At 26.7% G+C, this 26285-nt stretch overlaps 2 protein-coding genes across 2 annotated transcripts in view; both read right to left on the bottom strand.

Moving 5' to 3' along the window:
• LOC134830886 (transcription factor AP-4) overlaps positions 1–23950 on the bottom strand; it is a 30959-nt gene extending 7009 nt beyond the window's left edge. The window contains exons 1-2 of the mRNA XM_063844497.1: positions 23508–23950; positions 14190–14373 (exon numbers count right to left, since the gene is read on the bottom strand). Coding sequence (XP_063700567.1) covers positions 14190–14373; positions 23508–23590 — 267 coding nt within the window. The 5' untranslated portion in view covers positions 23591–23950. The remainder of the gene's footprint in view (positions 1–14189; positions 14374–23507) is intronic.
• Positions 23951–25599: 1649 nt separating this feature from the next.
• LOC134832500 (prefoldin subunit 1) lies at positions 25600–26281 on the bottom strand. Its single transcript, XM_063846550.1, has 2 exons — positions 26096–26281; positions 25600–26032 (listed from the first exon to the last, which is right to left on the bottom strand). Exons 1-2 carry the CDS (start codon positions 26120–26122, stop codon positions 25688–25690), a joined length of 372 nt encoding a protein of 123 aa, XP_063702620.1. The 5' UTR covers positions 26123–26281; the 3' UTR covers positions 25600–25687.
• Positions 26282–26285: the final 4 nt, after the last annotated feature.

Raw genomic sequence — 26285 nt, 5'->3', positions numbered from 1 at the left:
TCGTCGTCGCATCATATGAGCGAAAAAAAAATTGTAGTGGGGACGACGTGCAAAAATCAGCTTTTCGTGAATTTCTATTATATTAGTCATTCACTACTATACGAGCAAATAACAACTGATCTGCCGCTCGCCGCTACGAACATATGAACGTAATTACCTACACAGCCACGCACACACACCGATTGAGCACATGAAGCAGAAGGTCGTTCATTAGCCACGTTTTATTAATAGAATTAAAAGCGTCGACATCGGTCGGTATTTTATAAATTTTTTTCATCGCTTCTCTCATATGATATCAATTCATTCCAAACACATGCAATCCAATCGCGCAAAAAAAAAAGCCCGAATGAATTACATTGGAAACAAAGAGACTTCATGCCTTTATATGTATTTGTTTATTTATTCGCCGAAACGAACGAAAAAAAAATTGTTAAGTAATGTGTCTGTGTGTTGGATATTTTTTCAAGCGGCGCGCCAACATTTTACCCAATAAAAAATTTCTTTGTGTTTGTGTCGTGATTACGTGGCAAAGTAAGTAATTCAGGCACTCTGCAAGCAAAAAACATATGTGAAATTTTACCGGTAAATATTTAAATGAATTTCAAAGAAAATATTGAGGATACGACTGGTTCGCAAAACGTGTCTATGTGTGAGAAACCGACGCGCGAGAGCGAGTGAGAGAGGTAAACAAGTAGAAATCTAGTTTGCAGCTAAGAAGCTTATAACTGCGCAATTTTCAACCTTTTTTTAAAAAAAAAAATATTTAATTAAATACACGACGATGTACGTCGTACGCCCTTGCACTTTCACAACTTTTCTGATCATTACTCATTACGAACTAGTTTATCAACGGCAAATATTTGCATCGTGGAAAATTTATTACAAAGTTGCATGTGCGATAAATTGGCTTTAGAAGCGCCACATTTTTTTTTCTTTATCTAGCCTCGAGGTGTGATGAGCGATCGTGAAGGTATTTTATTAATAAAATTGACGATCAAGTCATCATTAGAAAGAGAGAAAAAATAAAATTATAATTGAATAAAGGAACAATGCTCTTTGATGTAAATTTACCGCAAAAATCATGCATGCATCAATTCGTTAAATAAAATGTTATTTTTGCAACATTGTTTGATGAAATCTGATGTGCAGTGTTCAAGTTACGTTTCTTCTTTGTTTTCTTTCGTTTAATGGCGCTTCGCAGAAAAAATGTGGTATTTTTGATTTTTACAGTAAAAATGTTGGCAGTGGTTGAATTTTAAAGAAAATATTAAGAATTTTATTTTTTTTTTTAGATTTTTGTGTTTTATTTTATTTAAAAAAATAAATAAAAAATATTATAAAAAAATATAATAAATTAATTAAATTTTTAAAAATTTTTAAATAAAAATTATATAAATTCAATTTTATTTATTTTAATTTTTTAATTTTATTTAATTAAATTCAAAAATTATAAATATTGAAAAAAAAATTCAAAAAAATTCAAAAATTTAAAAAAATTAAAAAAAAATTATTTAATTCGAAATTATTTATTTAATTAAAAATTTATTTTTCAAAAAAAAAAAAAAATAATAATTTTTTAAAAAATCAGTAGAAATAAAAAATGAGAAAATAAAAAATTCGGGAAAAATAAAAAAAAATTAATTATAAAATACCTAATTAGTGATAAAATTGAGAAAAATAATTGCAAAAAAAATTCAAATATTTTTAAAAATTTTCATAAAAGCTTAAAGAAAACTCATCCAAAAATTGTTGATATTCAAAATTTTTTTACGAACTTAATTATAAAATATTTTATATACAAAAACAATTAGATAAATTTTATAATTTTTTTTAAATAATTTTTTTTTAATTTTAATTTCTATATAATTTTTTTTATTAATTTTTTTGAAATAAATTTTAAAATTATAAAATATCACGTTAAATTGTTAAAAAAATTAACAATACGAAAAAATAAAAATCAAAGCAAATATTAAAAACTTGCATTTATTTAAAAAAAAATCTTCAAAAAAAAAAACAAAAAATCAGACCAAATAACTTTTTTTAAAAAATTGGAAACTCAGCAATTAAGAGTCTAGACAGAGCGACGAATAATTAGTTGGCCCAAATTTTGCATTCCATTCAAAACACGTAAGATTTTTTGTTGTTTTTTTCTTTAATTTTTTCAAATAAGGTAATGACAAATTATCAAAGTTACTTTTTTTGAAAGGAAAGAAAACGATCGAATGACCAAGAGACAGTTCCTAAGCTTCCCACGTTGCTTCGTCGTACTTTGACTCTTCGATACAATGTTGAAAAACGTCACGAAATGAATTATTGTTCGAGCCAATAACTAAAATTATCACTATCTTTATTATTATTAAGTGCTCTTAAAAAAAAAAGAATAATAATAAAATGGAAAAAAAAAGAGAACGAACCGGTAAACTCTCGTTGTCTCCCGTACATTTTACATGAATTATGATAAAGAATACAAATAAAAAAAAACGAGCTCTAGCTGCAACACCTACACATTACAGCATGTAGGACGAAGATTTCACGTCGCCATCGTCGTGGAACTTGAGATATTTTTGTGTGAGGCTTCAAGAGTGTGTGAGATAATGCGAACGAAAGAAAACTGCCTGAACGAGAGTTGCAAAGCCACATAGTTAATAAACATAATAAAATATTATAAAATGTAAAATGCACTTTAGAAACCAAAGTCGTTTTGTATTTTTCCGTTGGTTAATGTGATAATGTTTTATTTTATTTTTATTTATTTTTTTTTTGTAACTATCTTGGTGTAATATTTTAACGTATTTTAAGTGAATTGCATGAAAGCCGCACAGTTAAGACGAACGATGTTTGCATGTTTTAGCTCGTTATGGTCGTTTGTAAGTGATTTGAGCAAACAAATTTTCCTCTTTTGAGTGAATTTCTTTTAATCATGATGATAGTCTGGAACAAGTATTTTTTTTAAATTCCAAAAATATGACATATTACAAAAAATTTCATTAAAATCGCGAATTTCAGGCTTTTTAGTGCCTTTTTTTTAAATAAAAAATTAGATTTTTATTTTTTTCTATATAATAAAATATTTTTTTTTTTTAAATTTTATTATCAATATTTTTGTAAAATTTGAATAATTTTTTTATTTTTTTTAAAATTAACTAATTAAACATAATAATTATTTTAAAAATTATTATTTTTAAAAAAATGTAAAAAAATATAAATTTTGTAATAATTGATTCAAAAATTAAATTTAAAATTATTTTAAATTTAATTTAATTAAAATAATTAAGTTAATTTAATTTAATAAAATTTAATTTAATGTAAAATTTTTTTTTTAATTTAAAATTAAAATTATTTTTTTTTAAATTTTTACATTTAAAATTTAAAATAGAAAAAAAAATAAAAAATCAAATTAAATAATTTTTTTTTTAAATTTTTTCAATTAAAATTTTATTAAATTTTTTTTTTTAATAATTAAAAAATTAACAAATAATTTTTAAATAAATTAAATTTAATTAAAAATAAAATTTTAAATTAATTTAAAATTAAAATAAATAATTATAAAACTATTTCAAAACGCCGGAAATTTAAAAATTTATTTAAATTAAAAGAAATGTTTGTTTTTATTTCAACTTCAAAAATAACCGACCACCTCAACCCATTCATCAAGTCATTTAAAAGCCTCTTCAATCCAAACACTCCAAACATGCTTTTCTATTAAAACCAAAGTCACCGATCGCATTACACGACGCATCAGCAAAAATATTCCGTAGCCACGAAGAAGAAGAACTTGAGAGATAAATATTTGTTCTTCGACACAAAACATGCCTTGCTCGCATGAAATGTTTTAGAAAAAAAAAAACGAGATGCAAAAATAACTCTGGTATGCAAAGTAATAAAAAGGTATTCTTGTCATACAAAATTGCGTTGCGTAGAGAGCATTTTACAAGCATAAAAATCGCTCGAACAAGCAAACGAGTAAATATAGTAATAAAAAGATCATCAAGCAAGCGAACGAGCGCTCCACAAAGAAAAACATGGAAGAAAAAGAAAAACAGCAAAATAATGTAAAAACTGGTTGCGGTTGCTTGTCTATTTGCCTGTCGCTTTGGAATGTTGATTAAATTTTTATTTTCTTCTCTCCATTATTATTATTTGCAATGAGCTGCTCTTCTATTTATCTGTTTCTGCAATGTATTGATGCTGCTGCTGCTGCTGTGGTTTAAGAATGCAGGACGGGACGCGCGACTTCTTCTTTGTGTAACAGCTTTTATTTTGGGGTTCTTGGCTTTTCTCTTTTTTGATTGTAAAATATGACAAAAATACGTGATGTGACTTCTTTTCTTTTTTTTGCCTTATGTAAGATTCATAAGCATGGTATTGATCTTATTCTTTGACAATTGGTAAATTGGTGTCTATTTTTATCGTTTTTCGAAGAAAAAATCGAGTTTGAAACAAATTTGGGATCAAAATAATCACTTTTTGGTATGAGGAGTAAGAAATTGTGAAATGAGGAGTACTAAAATGTGAAATGTCACTTTTTGGAGGGAAAACTGATACAGATCGTTCAAAGTGATCAACTGATCGATAGATAGTCTTTTAAGCCACAAGGAGTAAGAAAAAGTGAAAACTTGTATTATGAGGAGTAAGAAAATGTGAAATGCTATTTTTTGGAGGAAAAAATTGATCAAGATAATTCAAAGTGATCAACTGATCAACAGGAGTCATAATGAGTATGAAATTTTACAAAATTTGAGTTCAGGGGAAGAAAAAAATTAAAAAATCTCGCATTCGAGGAGTAACAAAATGTGAAATTCTTCAAAAAAGCGACATTTCATTCAGAAAAAATCCTTCTGAATCTCCAATTTTCGTTTGGAGGAACATGGCGTGGAAAAAAGCGACGCCAAGTAAAATTTCCCAGGCACTAATAAATAAAAGGGCTGTTCAATTATACGGAGCCCGTCGTCGTCGTCGTCGTCATACGCACAGCGGCGGAATGAGAGAGATACACAGCCGACTACCCGGATCGATGTTTTTCAGCGTATTTTCCGACGAGTATGTGTGCGAGAGTAAATGACTCACATTCATAACATCCGAGCGCAGCAGCTAGAACAAGGCATGATATACATGCCGCCTTATTTTATTGCGCCCAAACAAAGCATCAAATTATGTATGGTGGGCTGCATGTTGTTATGCCAAAAAGAGAACAAACTGGGAAATGTTACGCAAGGCTCTTATATACCAGAAAAAAAAATTTTGCGCAAACTCACAACTTGCCAGTTGTAGCATCAGCATCACACGGCGTTATCAGCTGGTTCGCTGGAGTGGGAAGTTGTAGCATGGCAAAAATATGGCTTTGAATTGAATGACCAAGGATTTTCAACGAAAGCAACAACCCCACTCTTACTCATACTCTTGCTCCCGTACTCCCTCTTACTCTTTCACTATGTTCTGTTGATGTTGTTGCAAAATCGCGTCGTCGTCGTCGTAGTTTTTCGCTTCTACATCTGTTATATGGCCTTGTACTTTGCACCCAGAAACATAGGTGGTTGAACCGCATATACGCACTGCTTTCTTTCTTCGCATGTCTTTTACTCCGGCTTGATTTTTTTTTTCATGTGATTTTTGCCAATAACTGAGCACGTGTCGATTGGCAAACTACTTTTATCAAGAGCCCACTAATTACCAAAAAAATAAAAAAGAAATTCCACCCTTTCCTTAAAAAAATTTTCATATGAAAAAATTTCAGTAAAATTTTCTGAACGAGTGTCATATAAACGACACCGCGCCGCATTAAAAAACAAAAAAAAACGAATAAAAAGTTGTGACATCATTACGTTCCACTATTATATGATTTTCTTCTTTTTTTTCATTTTTACGATTTCCCTCAGATTTTTTTTCGTCTTTTTCTGCGATCCTGTTACTCTGATCCATCGTCAAATGACCAACTTACACAATTTTTCCATTTTCCCTATCTTTTTCTTCGTCCGTAGTCTTTGGCTGTGATAACGAAAGGCACACAATAAAAAGGACAAAAAATAGGGAAACAATTGTAATACCCTTATTTTTATACGATTATTCGTCCCTTTCACTTTACGTTCGTTTTCTTATATGGCGAAATGTGTTAGGCACATATTTGTTTATTATATTATTAAAAATATCCTTGTCCAGTTTTTTCTTCTTTGTGACGTACGTCATGTCATGTGAGCTTAGAATATCCAAAGGGGTTGTGATGATATTTTGATGACCAATGGATTTATCTGATGATGGCCTGTTAAGGTTTTCGGACACATATGGAAACGATAAATTTATTTTTGATTTGCGTTTTTGACAGGATGTGAATGGCAAGTGGAAAAGGCGCCAAAATTTTATTCAAAATTTTGAAGTTGAATGAGTTAATTTGAAAAAAAAAATTAAATTTTCATCTAAAATTATATTTACAGAAAAAATTATATTTTAATATTAAAAAAAAACAATTTTTTCCAAATTTAAAAAAAAACTATGAATCTAAAGCTGTCATTTTTGTTCTGTCAAAATTAATTATTTTGATACAAAATTTTTAAAAAGTTATTTTAAATATTATTTTTTGTTTCAAAATTCATTTTATTTTTTTTATGATTTATTGCCAACTTTTTTATAATTTTTTAATAAAAAAAAATATTCTACAAACAAAATTAATAAAAAAAATTAAAATAAAATAATACAAACAAAATTAATAAAAAAAATATTTCATAAAAATTAAAAATATTTTAATAATAAAAAAAATATTTAACAGACTTTAAATAATTCAGAAATTCATTACAAAAAAATGTAAAAAAAACAAAATCTAACCATTAAATAATTTAGATTTTTTTTTTAAATAATTTTTAAAATAAATCATAAAAAATTTTTGAAAAAATAAAAAAAATTAAAATTGTTAAAAATAAAGAATTTTAATTTTAATAATTTATTTAATTATTTTAATTTTTAATAATTTTTAAAATAAATCATAAAAAATTTTTTGAAAAAATAAAAAAAAAAATTAAAATTGTTAAAAATTTAAAGAATTTTAATTTTAATAATTAAATTTAATTAATTTAATTTTTAATAATTTTTAAAATAAATCATAAAAATTTTTTAAAAATAAAAAAATAATTAAAATTGTTAAAAAAAAGAATTTTAAAAAATTAATATTTAATTAATTTAATTTTTAATAATTTTTAAAATAAATCATAAAAAATTTTTGAAAAAATAAAAAAAAAATTAAAAATTGTTAAAAATTTAAAGAATTTTAATTTTAATAATGAATTTATTCAAATTAAAATAATTGAAATAAATAAATTTTGTAAAAAAAGTAATAAATTTATAACAAATAAATTAAATAATTAGATGTTTACATTCAAAAATAAAAAAAAAAACAATTTTCAAAAATTTTTTTTCTATTTTTGAATGGAAACATCTAATAATTCAATTTATTTATTTATTATTTTTTTATTTCAATTATTTTAATTGAAATAATTCATCAAAAAATTATTAAACGAAAAATTTTTTCTACAATTTTTTTTCTCTTCAAATAAAATTGTATCCTTTATTTCAAGGTCTTTTTCTATTTCAAAAGACGCAATTCCATGAAGCTCTCTGTTTACTTTTCCAAAACAAAGCAATTTCCGCTGAAAATTAATCAAAAAATTACCAACAAATCCGTGGAAAAAAAATCGTAATTTAACGATTATCATTTTTTTTTGTTGTTGCCAGAAAAAGAAGAACAAACAACGACGCATGTTACGCGTGCATTACAAAAAAAGTATCATAACAAACAGTAGTAGTAGTAGCATGGCGCAGCAATGACACAAACTTCTGCGGTTCGAAAAACCGAAAGGAACGACGCGCTACAATAATATTTTAACGTGAAACATGTTTTATCACTACTTGCTTTTTCCATACGGTTTTCCTTTGTTATTATCGTTTTTTTTTTGTGTGTTTCTTTGTTCTCTTTGGCATCAGCAGTCGTCGTCGTAGTACGCACAGCACATGACTTTGCTGTAACCAGGACAACACAAATTGTTTATCGATCCAAACCAGAAAATTATGCAAACAGCGTGTTTCAAGCTTTGTTGTTTGTCGTACGGCGGCGGAGGGAAAATATGAAAAACATGAATTTCATGCCTTCGTGCTGTACGGAGGGAAATTTATTGTACACATGTGATCACACCGCCACCCCACAAAATTTGTGAAGAAGAAGCATTTCGTCACTCGATGCATTCGTCTGCGCATGTCAATTTCGGCACAGATGATTCAAACACTTGATTTCGCCTCTTTTTTTACAGCACCCGTAAATTACACAACGCCCGATGTGATATAAAATGTACTTTTTTTTCGTACTATAAATATTAATGATGATAGCGTAAAATTGCAAGAAAATTTTTCTTTGACAATTTTTGTCTAAAAAAATTTTTTTTTTTAATTAGATCAATGAAAATTCCACAAAATCATCGTGCAAGGGCAAAAAATTGTATGGTTTCTCATTTTATTTTAATTTTTTTTTTAAAACAAATATCGCATTATTCATATTCGATCGCGCGAGTAACCTGTCAAAGTGGTGGCCATGCACGTTGTTCGCGAAAAAGTATTGGCAAAAAAATAAAAGTAAAAATAATAAAAACATGTACCTACGTTCGACGTTCATTATTCTGCGTTTCTGCGTCTCTGTTCAAATTTAGGTCGCATTCAAGGTTTTTTCTTGCTTTATTTTTTTTTGCACACTCACACACACGCAAAAAAAGCGTACGGGAAGCTTGTGCCATAAAAAATAATAAATAAATAGTATTCTCATAAGCATTTTGGGATATGTGACATTCAATACCACACGATTTGCGATGACGACTCGCATCGAGAAGGCAAACTAGGTTGACCTTTCTACGGACAAAAAACCCAAGATGATTTTTTTTCGCACATTTTTTAACCTTGTCTGACATAAAATCAAAGAAAAAATAGGGAACAGCTGACAGTTATCCTCGGAAATGATCAGCTGATTGATCATTTTGCAACAAATCTTGACCTTCGAGCTGCTTGAGATTCATGGAAATTGCCAGACGCGATAATTTTCTAATAATAAAAAAAAATCACACGGTATTTATTTTTTATGAATATTCATTACGGATTTTGCATTGTGTCAGTCATCGGCTTGAATTAAAATATAAAAATAGTATGAAGTCGAGCGTTGCATTTATATTTAAATTTTTCATTCATGAATTTTTTCGTGTCTGATGGAAATAATGAGCAATTATTGTTTCCTCTCAACGTTCTGTGGAGCTTGTACAGAACTTTGGATAAATTGCTCACTTCCAACCGGCCATTCATTAATCATCATTGCATCACGATCTTTTTACGATGATGATGATGATGATGCGCGATCATTATTATTATTGGAGTATGAAAAAGTAACAAAGGAACTGTAAAAGTTTTCGGTAAATTGGGATTTAAGCGCATTTTTGTAATTATTTAATTTTATTTTTTATTATATTTATTTTAATTAATTTATTAAAATAAAATTAAATATTTATTTAAAATTTATTTAATTTAATTTAATTTTTTAATTTTATTTATTTTTTTAATTTATTTTAATTTAATTTTTTATTTATTTTTTTAATTTATTTTAATTTAATTATTTTGAACAATTAATTAATTTAAAATTTAATTATAAAAAAAATAAAACTTAAAATTCGTATTAATTTTGTAACGAAATAATTTAAATTCTGCTTAACGAATCTCTTTGAATTTTTTCAAAGTATGTTAAATTTAGCTAAGAGAAGGTTTAGGAACAAAAATTAAATCAATGTGAGGGAGAGTTCGAGGAAAATTCATAAAATTTTTCCAAATATGGCATGTAAAATTCATTGCATACCCAATTATTCTTTGTTTTTGTTGAAAATTGCGTTCTATGATAATTACGGGTGAAAAAAAATTAAATAAAAATTATTCAATTTTTTTACTACTTCGTTTTGAAGTTTTTGAATGTAAATCGTTGATAGAACACATTAAAATAATTTTTATTTTCATTATTTTAAATTTTTAATTCAAAATTTTAATAAAATTTCACAAAATAAAAATTTAAGAAAAAATTAAAAATTTGGTCACGTGACTCAAAAATTTTTTCATCTAAATTTTCGATAGATAATGCGTTTTTAAAGCAAGTTAAGTTCATATCTAATATAATTTTAATTTTTACTGGACATTATTATCGTTTTTCAATCAAAAAGTACCAAAAAATGTCAAAAATTTTCCTTTTTTTTTAATTATTTTTATTTTTCCCCTGAATTTTTTCGGCAAAATCGGAGGGGGGTGACATAAAGTGAAATAATTAAATTTAATGGCCTTATTAATAATCAATTAATTTTTAATTAAAATAATTTAATTTTTTAATTATTTATTAATTTTTCATAATTTATATTTTTAATTATTTTTCTTATGAAAATTTTTTTCAAAATTTTTTTTTGATATTTTTAAAATAATTAATTAATTTTTAAAAATAATTAAAATAGACAGACGTCAAAACTGCCAAAAAATCTTTTTTCATTAAAAATATTTTTTTTAAATCGCTGCAAAAAAAAGGTGTAAAAGGTTCCAATGAAGGCGTGCAAAGATGATATCCGGATGTTTGTTGCTATTTTTAGGAATCACTTATATTTTTATTTTATTTTTTTCTGTTACGGAAGTTCGTTAAAAATCTTTTGCACTTTTTGGATTTGCATTAAATTTAACAGAACGAACACCGGCAAATTAATTGCATCGAATCCATGCGCGAACAGATGGTTGAAATGCTATAATTTTCTCTCCAAATCGCAATAAATAAATAAATCTTCGATGATGTGTGTGTCTAGCTCTATTTTAAAACACATTTTGCAGCCCACACAATTTTGCAGCGCGACCGAGAGAGAGCGCATTCGAGAGAGAGTGCATTGACTTAATTAACCAGCTTCATTTACCTCTTTTGGAAATCCTGCCGATGCGAAGCGATAAATCATCAAAGTGGGTGTTTTTGTACAGAGTGTCAGTCCCACGTGAAGTCAATCAATGTGTTCGAGTGAGTCGAGCAAAAATTTTTATGAATGAAATAGTTTTGCCGCTGACATATATGGAAGTTGGTTGCTACGATGTGAGAATTCGCTTCACACGGGTAATTATCTGCACATTTTTTGCGTCGTTTCGAGAGCAATAAAGTAAAAGTTCGCAACTGGGCAAAAAAAAAATAATTCTAATCCGTAACGGAAAGTAGGTTAAAACGACTTTTCTCACGAGAATTCCTTTAAATTAGACAATTTTTGACTTTTTAACGAGAGCGCAAGGTTTTCAATGCGAAAAAACGAACAGGAAACGGCATTGCACAAAATAAAAAAATTACCTGACTAACATTTTATGAATGAATTTCATTTTTACTACGAATAATTTAAAATTTTGTGTGTAGGCAAATAAACGCCAATTGTTCGTCGTAGGTCTGCCTAGAGTGGTTGTTTACGTTTTATATTTTTGAAAAGCACAGCGTAGGTTGTCTCTAGCAGTTTGTTTCTCGAAAAGTAAAGTTAAAAAGAGAAAAGAAAAAAATTTGCTGTACATGACTTGAAGACAAAAACTGATCAAAGTCAAATAAAAAGTTTTGAACAAACAGTTAGGTTTCATTCATAAAAATAAGAAACAAAAAAAAAAAATAATAAAATATGAGAGAAAAGTTGACGGTTTTGAGAAACGACTGGAATTTCAAGTCTTTGAATGATGATTACGAGTTGCGATTTTTTTTAGACAAAAAAAAAACGGAATTTTATGAGTTTTGTTTGATTTATGTCTTTTTTCTATCGTTTTAAGAGATATTTACGATCAGTGAACTTTCAAAAATGTATTTGAAAGAAGAAATTTATAGATAAATTGTTCAATAGAAAAAAATTGCAAAAATTATTTTTAAGGTATTTTTTTTTATTTAATTTACGAAATTATTTAATTATCTAAATAAATAAAATTTTTAAAAAATAATTAATATTAATTAAATTTATATTAAAAATTAATAAATATTTATTTAAATAAAATTTAATTAATTTAAATTAAATAAATATTTTATTTAAAATTTAATTAAAAATTATTTTTTTGTTTTATTTATTTTTTTTAATTTTTAAAAATAATTTAATTAAATAAATAAATTAATTTTTTTAAAAAAATTAATTCGATTTTTTTTCAGGCTTTGAAAATTAAATCTTTAATTTTGATAAAATTACTAAATATCACCGATAATTAGCTGACATCACCAAAAATCGTGACAAATTTGTAAAAAATTCATTGAAAAACTTGAAAAATGTTGTAACACTTATCGCTTTGCCGTTGCATACCGTGATTAAGTGTTAACAACAAATTCTTCAAATTATCCAAATGCCAGAAACATTTTGTTAACTGCTGAAAAAAAAACTACAACAACAACAACAAACAAAAAAGCCTGATTCTAAAATTCCAATGTTGTGTGCCGTGCCTCGTCACATACATCAACGATGACGACAATGGCATCGACTAAACGACCTTACAATGTAAATTAATTTATTTAGTGAGAATGCATGTAGCGCTGCATATTGAATCGTTAATTACTAAACTGTTAATTTGAATTCTTTGAATAGTTTATTAATGCGTATGCAAGAATTTTTTCATTCTAAATGTCTTTTTAAGTGACACTGAATGACACGATTTCTGAGAAAATATTCAAATTCTGAAAAAAAATTATTTCATTTTCAAGCAGTTAAATAAATAAATAAAAAAAAAATAATTATTAAGTTAAATTTTTTTTTTATAAATTTTTTCTAATAAAAATCTAAGTAATTTATTTAATTTAAATATTTAAAAAATATTTTTTAAATTAGTTAATTAGTTACATTAAATTATAAAAAAAAATAAAAAAAAAATTTATTTAAAACATTAAAATATTTGATTTACTAAATACAATTAATTTTAATTAATTAATAATTATTTTTTTTAATATTTTAATTAATTTGTTATATTAAGAAAAAATTTCATTTTTAATTAATAAAAATAATCAAATTAAAAATTTGCAAAAAATATTTAAATATTTTTTTTTTTGAGATTTTTATTGGATTTTAAAAATCAATTAAATCAAAAATGTTTATTTAAAAAAAAAAAAAAAATAAATTTATTTGTTATTTTTCAGTGAATTAAATATTTTAATTTTATTATTAAAAATTTTTTTTTAATAATTTTTACTTTTTTTTTTTTAAATAGGTATAATTAATTTAAAAAATTATTTTTTTTTAAATAAATAATAAAAATTAATAAAAATAAAATAAATTAATTAGATTTTTATTAGAAACCTTAGCACAAAAAAATAGAAAAAAATTATAATAGAATTAAAAAACATCAGATCGACATAGGAAATGTCATGCAAAAATTAAAATTGATTGTGTCGAACAACCGACAGACATTTATAAATCATACCCTTGTAATGCGATGTTGCCTTGAGACAGACTTGTATTGTATGTAAAACATTGCATCGCAGCACTTTTACATGATTCGCATAAAAAAAAAATGTGAGCCGGTCAAGTACTTTTTCTCGCTCAAGAAAAGTTATTTATCAAGAAAGAGGCAAACTGGCACAGAAAAAAATATATTCAATAAGCATTTAATCACCAATTAAAAATCTCTCGAGAAGCAAAAAAAAAGCAACTCATGAATGAATGAATGAAACAAAAACAAACCATGATCTACGGTACAGTCTCGAATGTATGCGCGATATGCACGAACACCGAGCGATACGACACACGAGCAAAGCAGCTGGCTGTGCCGACAACAACATGATTGCAACCGTATCTTGACAATGGAATTTAGGACACTTGTTTCTTGATTTTGTTTCATTTTATTTACGTTTACTTTTACACTTGTAACGTTTGTTTATTGCTCATTTTGCCGTTGTATTGGTGCCGCTTCGAGAAAAAAATTAATTTTTATTTTTTTTTGATAACTGCGCCTCTCTCTCTCGCTTGATAACTCTGCGATCGTTGTAAAAAACGATTAAGAGCCATTAAAAAAAAAAGACTTGTAAATAAATATGAATGAGTCAATGTGAGTTGTTGTAATCGCAAAGCTACACAAAGGTGATGTCATTCATGAATATTTGTTGGAATGCTGCATTTTTCGTCGAACGAACGTGGTAAAAAAATAAAATGTGAGAAAAAACGTACCTTGCTTAATTTTTCGCCCTCGTGATGCGGCAAAAGGTCTCGCAAACTTTGAAAGCCAGCGTTAATACTTTGCATGCGGCGCCTTTCATTGCTATTTGCAATCTGACGTCTCATGCGTTTCTCGTCGTGATCCATTATTGTAACGGTGTTGCCGCTGCCAGATTGTAAATCTTCCTCCAGGTGACTGTAAAGAGAAAGAAAAAAAAGTTTTTCGTTAATTTTTCTGTTTTTTTTTTATTGAAATTTTATTAGATTTCTTCGTTTATTTTTTTAGTTAAGTAAAAAGTGCAGAGATGGCGCTGAGATTTGTTCAAAAATTTCTTTGATTTTCGAAATTTGTACCTACAACTTTTAAAACTTTCGAAATTGGCATTAAATTTAACCTAAAAATCTTGAGTTTAAAAAAAATAAAAAAAAAAACTTTTTAAACTTCGAAAAATTTCAAATTTACGAAAAATTTCACAGATATTCCTCAAATTGATAAAAAAAATTGCAGAATTTTTAAAATTTTAGAAGATCGTTCAGTAAATCTTTGAAATTTTCGAAAATCGTTCAATTCGAAATTAAAAATTTTCTAAAATCGTTCAATTCGAAATTAAAAATTTTTGTTCGATTCGAATTTGCGCAAATTTTTCGATTCGAAATAAAAGTTTTCGAAACTTGTTTAATTCGAAACTAAAATTTTCGAAAGTAGTTCGATTTGAAACCAAAATTTTCGAAAGTAATTCAAGAAATTAAGGACTTTTTGAGAATTCTTTCCAAATATACTAAATTCGTGACCTATATTTTAAAATTTTTTATATGTAAAACATTTCAAATTTTCGAAAATATTTTCAGAATTTTCGAAAAATTCAAAAATTTTTAGATGATCGTTCAGTAAATTTTTACGAATTTTCAAAAAAAATTTTGAAACGATTTGAATTTTCGAAAATCAACTTTTACGAATTCTTAAAATTTTAATTTTTTTCCTATTATTTTATACATAAATGTATCAAAACAGCTTAAAATTTTCTTTTGTGTATTAAAATCTCTCAAAAATTCGAAAATAATATTTTTCTCTGTGATTTTCTGTCACATTTTGATTTCATGAAATACGAAAAATGGAGCAAAATCAAATAAGGGAACGATAAAACATTCAAGGTTGCCATTATTTGAGACTTTCTCTTTTATTCGTTTTGCATTCCTCGCCCCTTCAAATGCACTTGTTCTCGAGAAATGTTTATTTTCATGTAAATTTACACACAAATATCGCCCAAGAGACTCTCCTTCTACTTCTTCTTCATCGTCAAATTGAGCGAAATTATTCTTACAAGATTTTATTACCGCCTATACGCTGCACTGTACAACTGAACCCGAAGACGATAACGAGAACGACGAAGACGACGATTGCTATAAATAAAGAGAAGATGTACTTACTACATGTCTACATGAACGAAAAATTCCCTCCCCATTCGTATTTTAACTGAAGGTACCAGGGCATCATCTTACGCGAAGAAGCGAATACAGAACAGAACATTTTTCGTCGAAAGCTTTGTTACTACTTGAAAAGAGACGAGAAAATACACAAACAAAGAATGCATTATCACCGCAAAATTAGTAGCTAGGCAGCGACGATGACTTGAGGCTATCAAACGTGGTTTAGAATGTCATCTTCTCGCTCGCGAAACTAATTCGTTTTTTATTAATAGGAACTCAGACAGATTGTGTCGCGCCAAGTTGTCGTCGTAGTTGTATGAAGGTGGCCTCGTCGATTGTGTTTTTTTTTTGTTTTTTTGATATTTACACGCGCGTATAAATAAATCACAGCTGTTTTGCGGTCTACGTGAATCACTTCACATCACATCATATGATTTTCGTGATAATTATTGTTATTAAATTCGCGTATTACGTTCAAATGCATAATATCTAGATAGAGGCAATCGGGAAGCAACGTGGCATTATTTACACATTTTACGGCAAAAACAATTAGGAAAAGTGTTTCATATTTAATCTTAATGAATTTTTCTAATGAATACAAATAATTTTAAAAACATTTTTAGATTTTTCAAGTTAAACAAAAATTATTAAAAATGTTTTAAATTTATAATTTTTATAAGATTTTATTATTTTTTAACATTTTTTGAAAATAATTAAATTTTAGTTTAATTTTTTTTAATAATTAAAAAATTGATAATTTATATTTTATTTAATTTCAATAATAATTATTATTAATTAAATTTTATTTAATATATTTTTTTAAATTTTATTAATTATAGTTTTAATATTTTTTTAAAAATATAAATAAAAACTTTAAAATTATTTAAAATAAACATAAAAATTAAATTAAATTAAAAAAAAAATAATTAAATAAAATAAATAATTTATAATTGAAATAAAATTATTAGGTATAAAAAAAATTAAATAAATTTAATAAAAAAAATAAATTAATAAAAAAATTTTAATTAATTTTAAATTATTAATTATTTTGTTTTTTAAAATAAATTAATTGAATTAAATAAAATTTAATAAATTAAAATAAAAAAAAATAATAAATAAATAAAATTAAAAAGTTTCACAAATTTTCATCAAAAATAAAAAATAAGTTAAATAATTTCTTCATTTTGTGAAAAATTAAAATTAAATAAAATATGAAACAATTTTTAAAATTTCACTTGCTTTATTTCATAATATTAATAATAAATAATAATCAACTGTTTTATTTTATTTTTTTTATTTAGAATACATCAGCTGACTAGCAGGTAATTTTTTTCTGTGTCGAACGAGAGAGAGAGGAAGCACATTTCAAATAAGAATTTTTATTAGTATTTAGAACATGTTCCCCTGATCAATGTTACGCTTTTTTCTCGACAGAAAAACAGCTGAGACGGAAATAAAATGTTGACCTCTGCACTTTGACGACTTTGTTTTTTGATGTAAATCACCGTTTTTTGCCTTCAAGCGCGCGTAAACATTGGCGTAAAATGATAATTTTTTTTTATTTATTTATTTATAAACTACTGCGCTAAATAGCAATTGTGACTTGATTCTTTGTGTGTGTTTCAAAACAAATATCAGCTGTTTCCTCGGTTACAAACAACCAAACAACAAAACGGAGCTCAAACGGCGGCGGCATTGAAATCCGTAGCAAAATTATTCAATTAAACGCAGTTTCCACGTAATTCCATGAAAAATCTCTACACGAGAATTCTAAAATCGTAGCCAATTGAAGGTTAAAAAAAATATTCGTTCGACGTCATTTCTTTGTGTTGATTTTGTTGTTTGTTTGTTTGAGCGCTACCCAAAAAAAAAAAATGCTTTGGAAACACGAAAAAGTTCGTTCACCTTTTTAAACATATTTATCCGAAACACGCACTTCATTCGTTTGTTATGTTTTTGTTCCTCAAAAAAAAAAAAATGATTTTTCGGTGTGTGTGTGTTTTTTGTAGTAAGAAAAAAAGTCAAGAGTAGGCATTAAGAACATTTTTTGTTCATTCACACGCGCGCTTTGGCTTTTTTGTGACTTGGCTTTGTTGCTGCTGGTTTTGTTGATGTTTGTGTTGTTGTTGTTGTAGTTATTAGTAGAAACCAGGTGTTGCTTGCTGCTTGACTACTTGCAGAGGTGTCGAAAGGTTAGACGCTTTAAAATTTAATTTTTCAAGCAAGATTGATTTTTTTTCTTTTTAATAATTTATTTAAAAAAATAAATGAGATAAAAATAAAAAAAAGTAAAAAATTAAAAAAAATAATAAAAAATTAAAAAAAAAAAAAATAATTTAAAAAAAAATAAAAAAAAAATAATAAAATAAAAAATAATTAATTATGAAAAAATTGATATAATTCAGTGTTGCCCATTCGATTTTCGAATCATTTTGAAAACCTAAGAAATTTATTTAATCGAAAAATATTAAATTTAAAATTTTTGGCAACCCTGTTATTAAAATTTTGCCTCTCAAAGTATTAAAAAAATTTTTAAGAGAGTAAAAAACTATTATTAAAATATGAAAAAATTCAAAATCGGTATTAAAAAAAATTAATTTATATTACCGTGTTGCCAATTTTTCTGTTAAAAAAACTATTCAATAAATTTTAAATTACCTATTCAAAAATTTTTTTTTAAATTTTTTTTAAAGATTAAAAAGAAATTAAAACTTAATTAAATTTTTAAAATTAATTGGATTAAAAATTGCAATTTTGAAAAATTAAAAAAATCGGTAATAAATATGAAGATATTTGGCAACCCTGTAATTAATAAAAAATTAAAAGCATCAAATTTGAGTAAATTTATAACATAAATGTTAAAATTTTATGTATTTTTCAATATTTTTTGATACTTTTATGAATATTTATTTAAAATTGACTAAAAATTTAGTCATCCAGGGTTGCCAAAAATTACAAATTTATCATTTTTATTTTATATTTTGTTTGTTTTTTAAACAAATTAATTTTTTTAATTCAAAAAGTTAGAAAACTTTTTAAACTGTCAAGAAAATTCAAAATTCTGAGCCTTTTAAACATAAAATAGTCCCAAAAAGGCTACATCTCTGCTATCTTGCCTTGTATTTAACTCTTTGTTGATGACATAAGTTTACCTTCCTCCTTCATCACCGCTCATACACTTGTTTTTGTTTCATTTAACCGATTAATGACATGCGTGGCGAACGAAGTAAAAACAAAACAAAGAAAGACAAAGAAGTTTTTTTTTAAATGGACACAAAGGAAGAACTTGGCATTTAAACTTTTTTTTTGTTACAGAAATCATTTCTCAATGATCGAACTTAACTCAAGAAATAATTGAAAAACCTACTTTTTCAGCTAAAAACAAACACATCGAGAGACCGTTAATCGATGGTTAACAGCAGCATCATAATTGGTGGCTAGATTATTAGGATTTCACTCGAACCCGTTAAATTTCCTCAAACGTGTTAATTGAATTTTTTTTTTCGTGGAGCAACTGCAACACTGTTCGTGTCGATGTCTTTAACAGGTGCCTTCAATCCGTGATATAATTTTAAATTGAAGAAATATGGCGCCTGGCCAGTTGCCAGCAGCATCTATCAATTGTAGGTCCGTCGACGACGACAAAAAAAAACAACAAAAGTCTTGTCCATCTTATTTTAGCACGACGAAAAAAAAAATCGCAACGCATCAAAATAGGTCATGCCTCCATTCGGCAAGACAGACACGACGATCGTGAAGACACGTGAAAGTAAATCGGTTCATTTTTTAAAAAAAATATTTTTAAATAAAATGAACAAACCGGCGAAATTTTCTTCTTCTTGTCAATGAAAAAAAAATCTTTTCGCAAAAAAAAAAAAAAATAATTACATTGCATTTTTTTACAACAACGCCGTGTTTATTGTGGGTAGCAGAGTGGAAATGATGCCACATCATAAATTTTTTCTCGTCTTTCGTTCGAACAACAATAACAAAGCCATGAGAGCGCGATCGAGAAGAAGATGCAGTGAACTGGAAGAGACGCTTTCACATGTTTTCTTGGCATCACGCACACAAATGCAACTGTAACGAAACAAGTGAACAAAGTGGGAAGCGCAAGATGACGATAAAGCGAAGGAAGAGCAAAGAAGAAAAACAAAATAATAAAAAAAAGTCATGAGATTCAATTCAATAAATATCGCATCGTGTATATGTGGCAAACAGTATTATGGAATGTTGTGTAAGTGCCGGGACGGGAATATAACTATTTTTATTATTATTATAGCGCTCTTCGTACAACAGTTTGCCGGTTTGTAGTGTCCGTACACGAAACAAACGCAGACAGAGTCATTCTTCATTCAGCTTTTTGTGTTCTAAAAATAGATTTTCTGTGTGTATTTATTTACATTTGCGCTCCTCATAATATTACAAGTAACCTTTTTTGTGTAAATAAAGTGAATTCTGTGTGGAAAAAATGAGATTTTTCTGCTAGATTCGTATTAGAACTTTCTTACAGCTGTTAACGAGTACAATGGAAAATTTTTAGATTCTGTCCAAGGTTTGGAACAAAGAAGTTCTTGCTTGCTGCTGCTGACGTTCTTTGTTTGGTATCAGAGAAGAAGAATGTGCGCCATATTTGAAGCGTCACTTTTTATTATTATTTATTTATTTTATTTACGACGATTGTACAATACGGATCCTGCTTGACTTTTATTTAGTTGTTGAAAAATTTACACTTGGAATGTTGTTATATTTTTCAGTGTTTCTTTGATTCTTTCTTTCGTACAGTGTTGCATACTGCAAATATTGCAATGTTTTGATTAATGTTCATGGTGATTAGATGCAGGCAAAAGTAGTATGTACCGGTTTGGAATGTCAAGTAATGGGGTTTTTTCCGTCTTTGGATGATTTGGAATTTTTTTAGAGTCAAAGATGTTTTTTTATTTAGAAATTGCGATAAGCGAATAAAATTTTAATAAAAAATTTGAAATTATTAATTTATAAATCTGTTGAATAAATAAATAAATTTAAAAATGAAAAATTATTTTTAATAAATTTTTAATTAAGTTAATTAATTTTATTAAATTTTTAATTAATTTATTTAATTTTAATTAAATTTAAAAATATAAAAAATAATATTTGATTTTTTTTAAATTTTAAATTTTTTTTTAATTCTGTATCCAGTCATTTAAAATTTTAATATTCTTGAAGCTTTTCTTGAGTTCAGATTTTAATTCAATTGATTAATTTTAATTTATTTTTTTTTATTTAATTACATCAAAAAAGTTTATTTTTTTTCTAAAAAAAAATAAGTAATTTTTATTTTTTATTTAAAAATTTTTAATCAATATTTTAACATTCGATACATTAATTTATGAAAAAAAATTGTCAATTTAAATTAAATTTATTAAAAAAGAAATAGATTTAAAATGAAAATATTTTTTAAAAAGATAATTAAAATTAATTTTAAAGAAAATATTGAACTATAATTGAGCTTCAAAATTTTAAATTATTTAAAATAAAATTTTAATTAAATTATTTTTTTTTATTTTTTAAAAAATTAAATTTATATTTTTGAATTTTTATTAAATTTAATTAAATTAATTAAAAATTTAATAAAATTAATTAAAATTTTAATAAAACTAATTAATTAATAAATTAAAAATATTTTTTCATTAATTCAAAATAGTTCTAAAGTTTAATTTAAACCCATCAAAAATTTTTATTTTTATTTAAATTAATATTTTTTGACTTGAAATAATCAGAAATATTTTTTTAAAAAATTTCTTTATCATTATTTCTCTCTAAATATTTATATTATTTTCTTAAAATTTTTTTGAATTTTAAATTAAAAGAAATTAATTTAAATTAAATTAAAAGAAAGAATTAAATTTAAAAGAAAAAAAAATTTTTTTTTTTTGATCAAAAAATGCAATTTTATAAAAAATAAATATTTATCAAAATTCAAAGTTGACATCAAAAAAATCTGTAAACTTTAATCCAATTTTCAAATCTAAAAATTTCCCATTTTTCCTATAATTTTTTTATACTTAAAAGCTTCATACAATCCATTTCAAAAACAAAACAAAAACAAACCCAAGTGAACGATCGATAAATTTAAATAATAAAGTAATGCGAAAGTGATTTTAATTATTATTCAAAAAGGTCAGGAGTCAAGTTATACGACGACGATGATGACAACGTGTCGTCGCGCGACAAGGCTACGAAACAAATGTCTGGCTCTTCAATATAAAATTATTATAAATTTATTCTCCGCGAGTCCAATCAACTTTTAACAGCAGTTGTCAGTAGGAGTAACATTACAAATTTCTTTAAATTTAATACTCTTTTTACTCGTTGTTGTGCAGAAACACACAACGACGCCCTTACAACAAACGTGTCACGTGGCAAGAATTATATGGCGCCATTGTGATTACGACGACTGGATGGCGTTTCATTTTTTTTTTTTTTTGCAATATTTCTAAAGTTGTTTATTTACACCTTTTTGCATTATTTTTTTTCTTGTAGGTAAATAATATATCAGATATCATATGTTTATTGCGCAGAACCTGCCACAACAATCGGAGATTCTCATTCTCGAGCAAAATTAAATTGCATGTCAGCCGGTCCGTCTATTGCGCCACATTTTTGTTCTCCTTTTTTTATTTTTAAAATACTTGTTTTGGTGTAATAATAATAAGAATGTGTCTCGCATGACCTTGAATTTGTACTCTTTTTATAAAAAAAAAATCTCTTTGTGGAGAGATGTATGGAGAAGAATCAGAATTACTCGGGGAAAAAATACTACGCACTTTGTTGTCGGTTGGTTTGGATGGCAAAATAGATTCACTTAATATTTTTACTACGACGCAGTCAATGAAACAACATTTTTTGTTGCCCGTACAACGCTATGGAATGCCATACAGGGGATTGAGAGTGGAACAAACAGTTGTTGAATCATATGATTACCACGTATTAAATGATTCATTTTTGTTTTTAGGTCCAAATTTTACTTTTTTTGACATCATCTTTTAATTTATCCGCGAATTTGCGATTTTTTTCGTCATTTTTTGGCCTAAAAAATGAAAAAAAAAATTAAAATTCTTGTGAAAATGACCTTTTTTTGTTCTTTGTCAATAAATGTAATCATCGTCGTCGTCATCAGTTATCAGTTATTTACATTATTCATAATAAATAAATATTTTCAGCTGACTATCGATACGCCCACATACCTCTATGGCACGTACAGCGTCAGATAATAACCCCAATCTAGCTGTAAATATCACCAAAAGTGACTAAAATTCTCTGAAAAAAAAAATTTTACGCGTCCATTTTTAAAACGCCAAGATCAGCAGTTTTTGTCGACGTCGACCGACACCCATACTCACTCACACACACACACACACACACGCACACATACACACACACGAAAAAGCATATGGTTGAAGCGACGTCGATGCTGAGGCAACAACAACAAATGTTATGAAACCTCTCTGTGTCGTCGTGCCGGTCTCCTCTCTACCATATGTTTGTGTAGTAAGAGCAGCTGTGGCCGGGTTGAATGAATGACGGAAAGGAAAAGGCGCGCTATCCACAGATTTTTGCGAAAAACCTCCCAAAACCCCCAAAATCTCGTAGATTTTATCGATTTTGACAATTTTTTGCGACTTTTTCGGGGTTTTTCGCAGAATTTCTTGCCGAAAACGGCGAAATACGTGACATTTTTTCAGCCATGCGGTATGGCGTTCATATTGGATTCCGCGTGCGCTTGTATTGGTAGTCGTAGTAAGCGACGTAGTGGTGTGCGTGAATGCACATGATTCTGCATCGACAGCCATACGGCGCATATGATCGAAGAGAAGAAGAAAGAAATGGAAAAAAAAGAAGCGCTTCACTTTGTCTTACCTTTGGATTGTCTGGTGATGTTCGATTTCGTCGTCTATCGGATGCTTCACTTCTTTTATTATATAAACCTCAGAAGATGACATAATAATTTCTTGTATTTTTTTTTATTTTTTATTTCTTGTCTTAGAATTTTCTTCTCTTTTTACACAAATCCCCTTTTCCTTTCTTCTTTCTGATGATCTCCAAATCGCATAACAATAACATGAAAATCTCGCGCGCACTTTCTTGTATCTTTCTCACTGACGTGCACGACGTTCTGTAGCGATCATACGCAAGGGATTTTAATTTTCACCTTTTTCTCACTTGATGCCTTTGATAAAATTATTTTCTTCACTTTTCCGCACTTTACGGATGCTGTGTTGATGCTTTTCACTAAAATTTGCAATTAATTTGCAGTTTTGATGGGTTTTTCGAATTTTTTTTCAACGAGACACTGTCACGGATTGAATATTGGTAAAGAACTGAGACTCGGTTCGGTTGGTCTCGTATGTCTCGTGCACATGTACGGCTGTAGGAACTACGTATGTCTCGTACAGGCATGGTCGTACAGCGTACAGAAGTTAGTTGAATTAGCAGGAGGCGAGTTTTTGTGATGGGTGATGCGCATTTCCGGTTTGGTGGTTGAAATGGGAACTAAACAGGAAATGACGCCATCTATTTCATTTTAGAACATTTCGATTTTCTTGAATTTTTTGATATTTGAAGTTCATTTCACCCTTGGAAAGTTGAAAGAGGAGGTCGAGATCTGCATTTCATGGAAGAACTTTTTGCGGGTTTTGTAGAAATTTTCGAAGATATGAGAGAGCAAAGTTATACGTGTTTCTGTAGGATTCTGTACGAGAACCCTTTGGGGAAATTATTTGAATTAGCAGGAGGCAATTTTAAAAGTGGTATGTTGGAAAATTTAATATTTTTTCAAATTTCCAAGTAGAAGATCTTGAGGATTTTGTTTATGAAAGCAAAATTTATTGAAAATTCAATTCAAGCCAAAATTCTAATCTTTCAAAACAAATTTTGAAAATTTATTTAAAAAATTGAGCATTAATCAAATTTTTTTTTTTAAATTTTCACGCTAAAAAAAAATTTTTTTATTTAAATTTTCCTGATAGGCAAAATAAAAACTTTTTTTAAAATATTTTCAAAATTTAATTTAGTTATCCCTTCTTTTTTTTTTTCTTTGGAAAATAAAAATAATTTTCAAAATAAATCATAGTTTTACAAATTTTTTGCATATACATAACTAAAAAACAATTTAAAAATTTTTTTTTCACCTAATTTTTTTTTAGTATTGAAAAAATTTTGAAGAAATAAAAAGGTTCAAAATGTGAAAAAAAATTGAATAAAATTCAAATAGAACTGTAGAAAATGTTTCAAATTTTTGACCTCAAAGGAAGAATTATAAAGGAAAGATATTTAAAATCGAGTAAGATATATTTTGAACCGACTTTGAACAAGCGAAAAATTTCTATTCAAATCAAATTTCAAAAACTTGATATTTTAAAAAAAAATGTTTGATAAAAATTGTATTCATTAAATTTTTGAAGAAAAAAATATTAAAAAATGAAAATGTTTGAAAATTGAAAGACTTAAGGTTACAATTTTGAATTTAAATATAAAAAAAATAATTTTAAATTTTTTTTTAAATTTTTCTAAATTTAAAATAAATTTTTTTTTAAAAAAAATTTAAACATTCCTAAAACTTTTAGTTTTAAAATAAATATATTTTTTTATTTTTAATTTAAAAAAACTTTAAATTTTAAAATGATAATTTTAATTTAAAAATGTTAAAAAAAAATATTAACATCAAAAATAAAGTTTTAAATCAAAAAACGTTAAGAGAACGAGTTTTAACTTCTATTTTCGCTAAAAGAACAGATTTTCAAATACTAAATTTAATATTTTGAATTTAAAAGTTCAATAAATTTTCAAAACTTTTACAATTTTAGAACACAATTAAACTTTCTTGACCAAAAACAATGAAAATATCACTCAAATTGACCAAACCCATGAGACGAATGAAATTGATAAATCCCTTTCGGAATTCCTTCAAAAACCCAAAAACTCTTCAAAAATTGACTAAAACTCTCAAAACTTCCGCGTGAAATGAGGCGCATAATTTAGATTTTATTAATTAAAAGATACATGAAAGCCAAAAAAATTGTCAAACTCAAAATTTGAATTCACTTTTCAATGTTATTCTTCTTCTGTTGGACTAGATCTCGCAGACTCTCCTCCTGCTCCTTCAAGCTATTCATGAGAAATTCCTTATTTTTATCGCATTGTCCAATCATTTCGACAACTTTTTCCGTTTTTGTCTTCAACTCGGCACGCAACTCTGGCAACTTCGAGAGCACAAACATCCGCCCAACTGTGGCGTAAACTTTTGTGTCTTCCGGCAACTGTGAGATTTCGGAATCGGTGAGCTCGTAACGGGCTTTTGACTTTTTGAGTTGCTCTTCTTGGAAGTCGATGAAACGCAGCTTCTTCGAGGTCTCGATTTTGTTGAGTTGCATTTCGGTGAATGCCTAAAAAAATGAAGTTTTTTTAATGGAAAAAATTAAAATTTTTTGCAAAAGCCGCAAATTTACCTTTTTCAATTCCATATCGGCCGCCATGGTGAGTTGATGATGCGTTTGTTCGTGGCTTTGCGAAAAATAAAGTCAATTAAATGCGATTTTTGGGTGAAAAGTTCCGATATTTTATCTAAATTAAGACTTTTCGGAACATCTGCGAAATGTGTGTGTGATGAAAATACGGAATGACAGTTTGCTTTTGACA

The sequence above is a fragment of the Culicoides brevitarsis genome, chromosome 2 (genome assembly GCF_036172545.1).
Source record: "Culicoides brevitarsis isolate CSIRO-B50_1 chromosome 2, AGI_CSIRO_Cbre_v1, whole genome shotgun sequence".
Taxonomy (NCBI): Eukaryota; Metazoa; Arthropoda; class Insecta; order Diptera; family Ceratopogonidae; genus Culicoides; species Culicoides brevitarsis.
The sequence above is the reverse complement of the archived record's forward strand: the minus strand, read 5'-3'. Positions and strand labels throughout refer to the sequence as shown.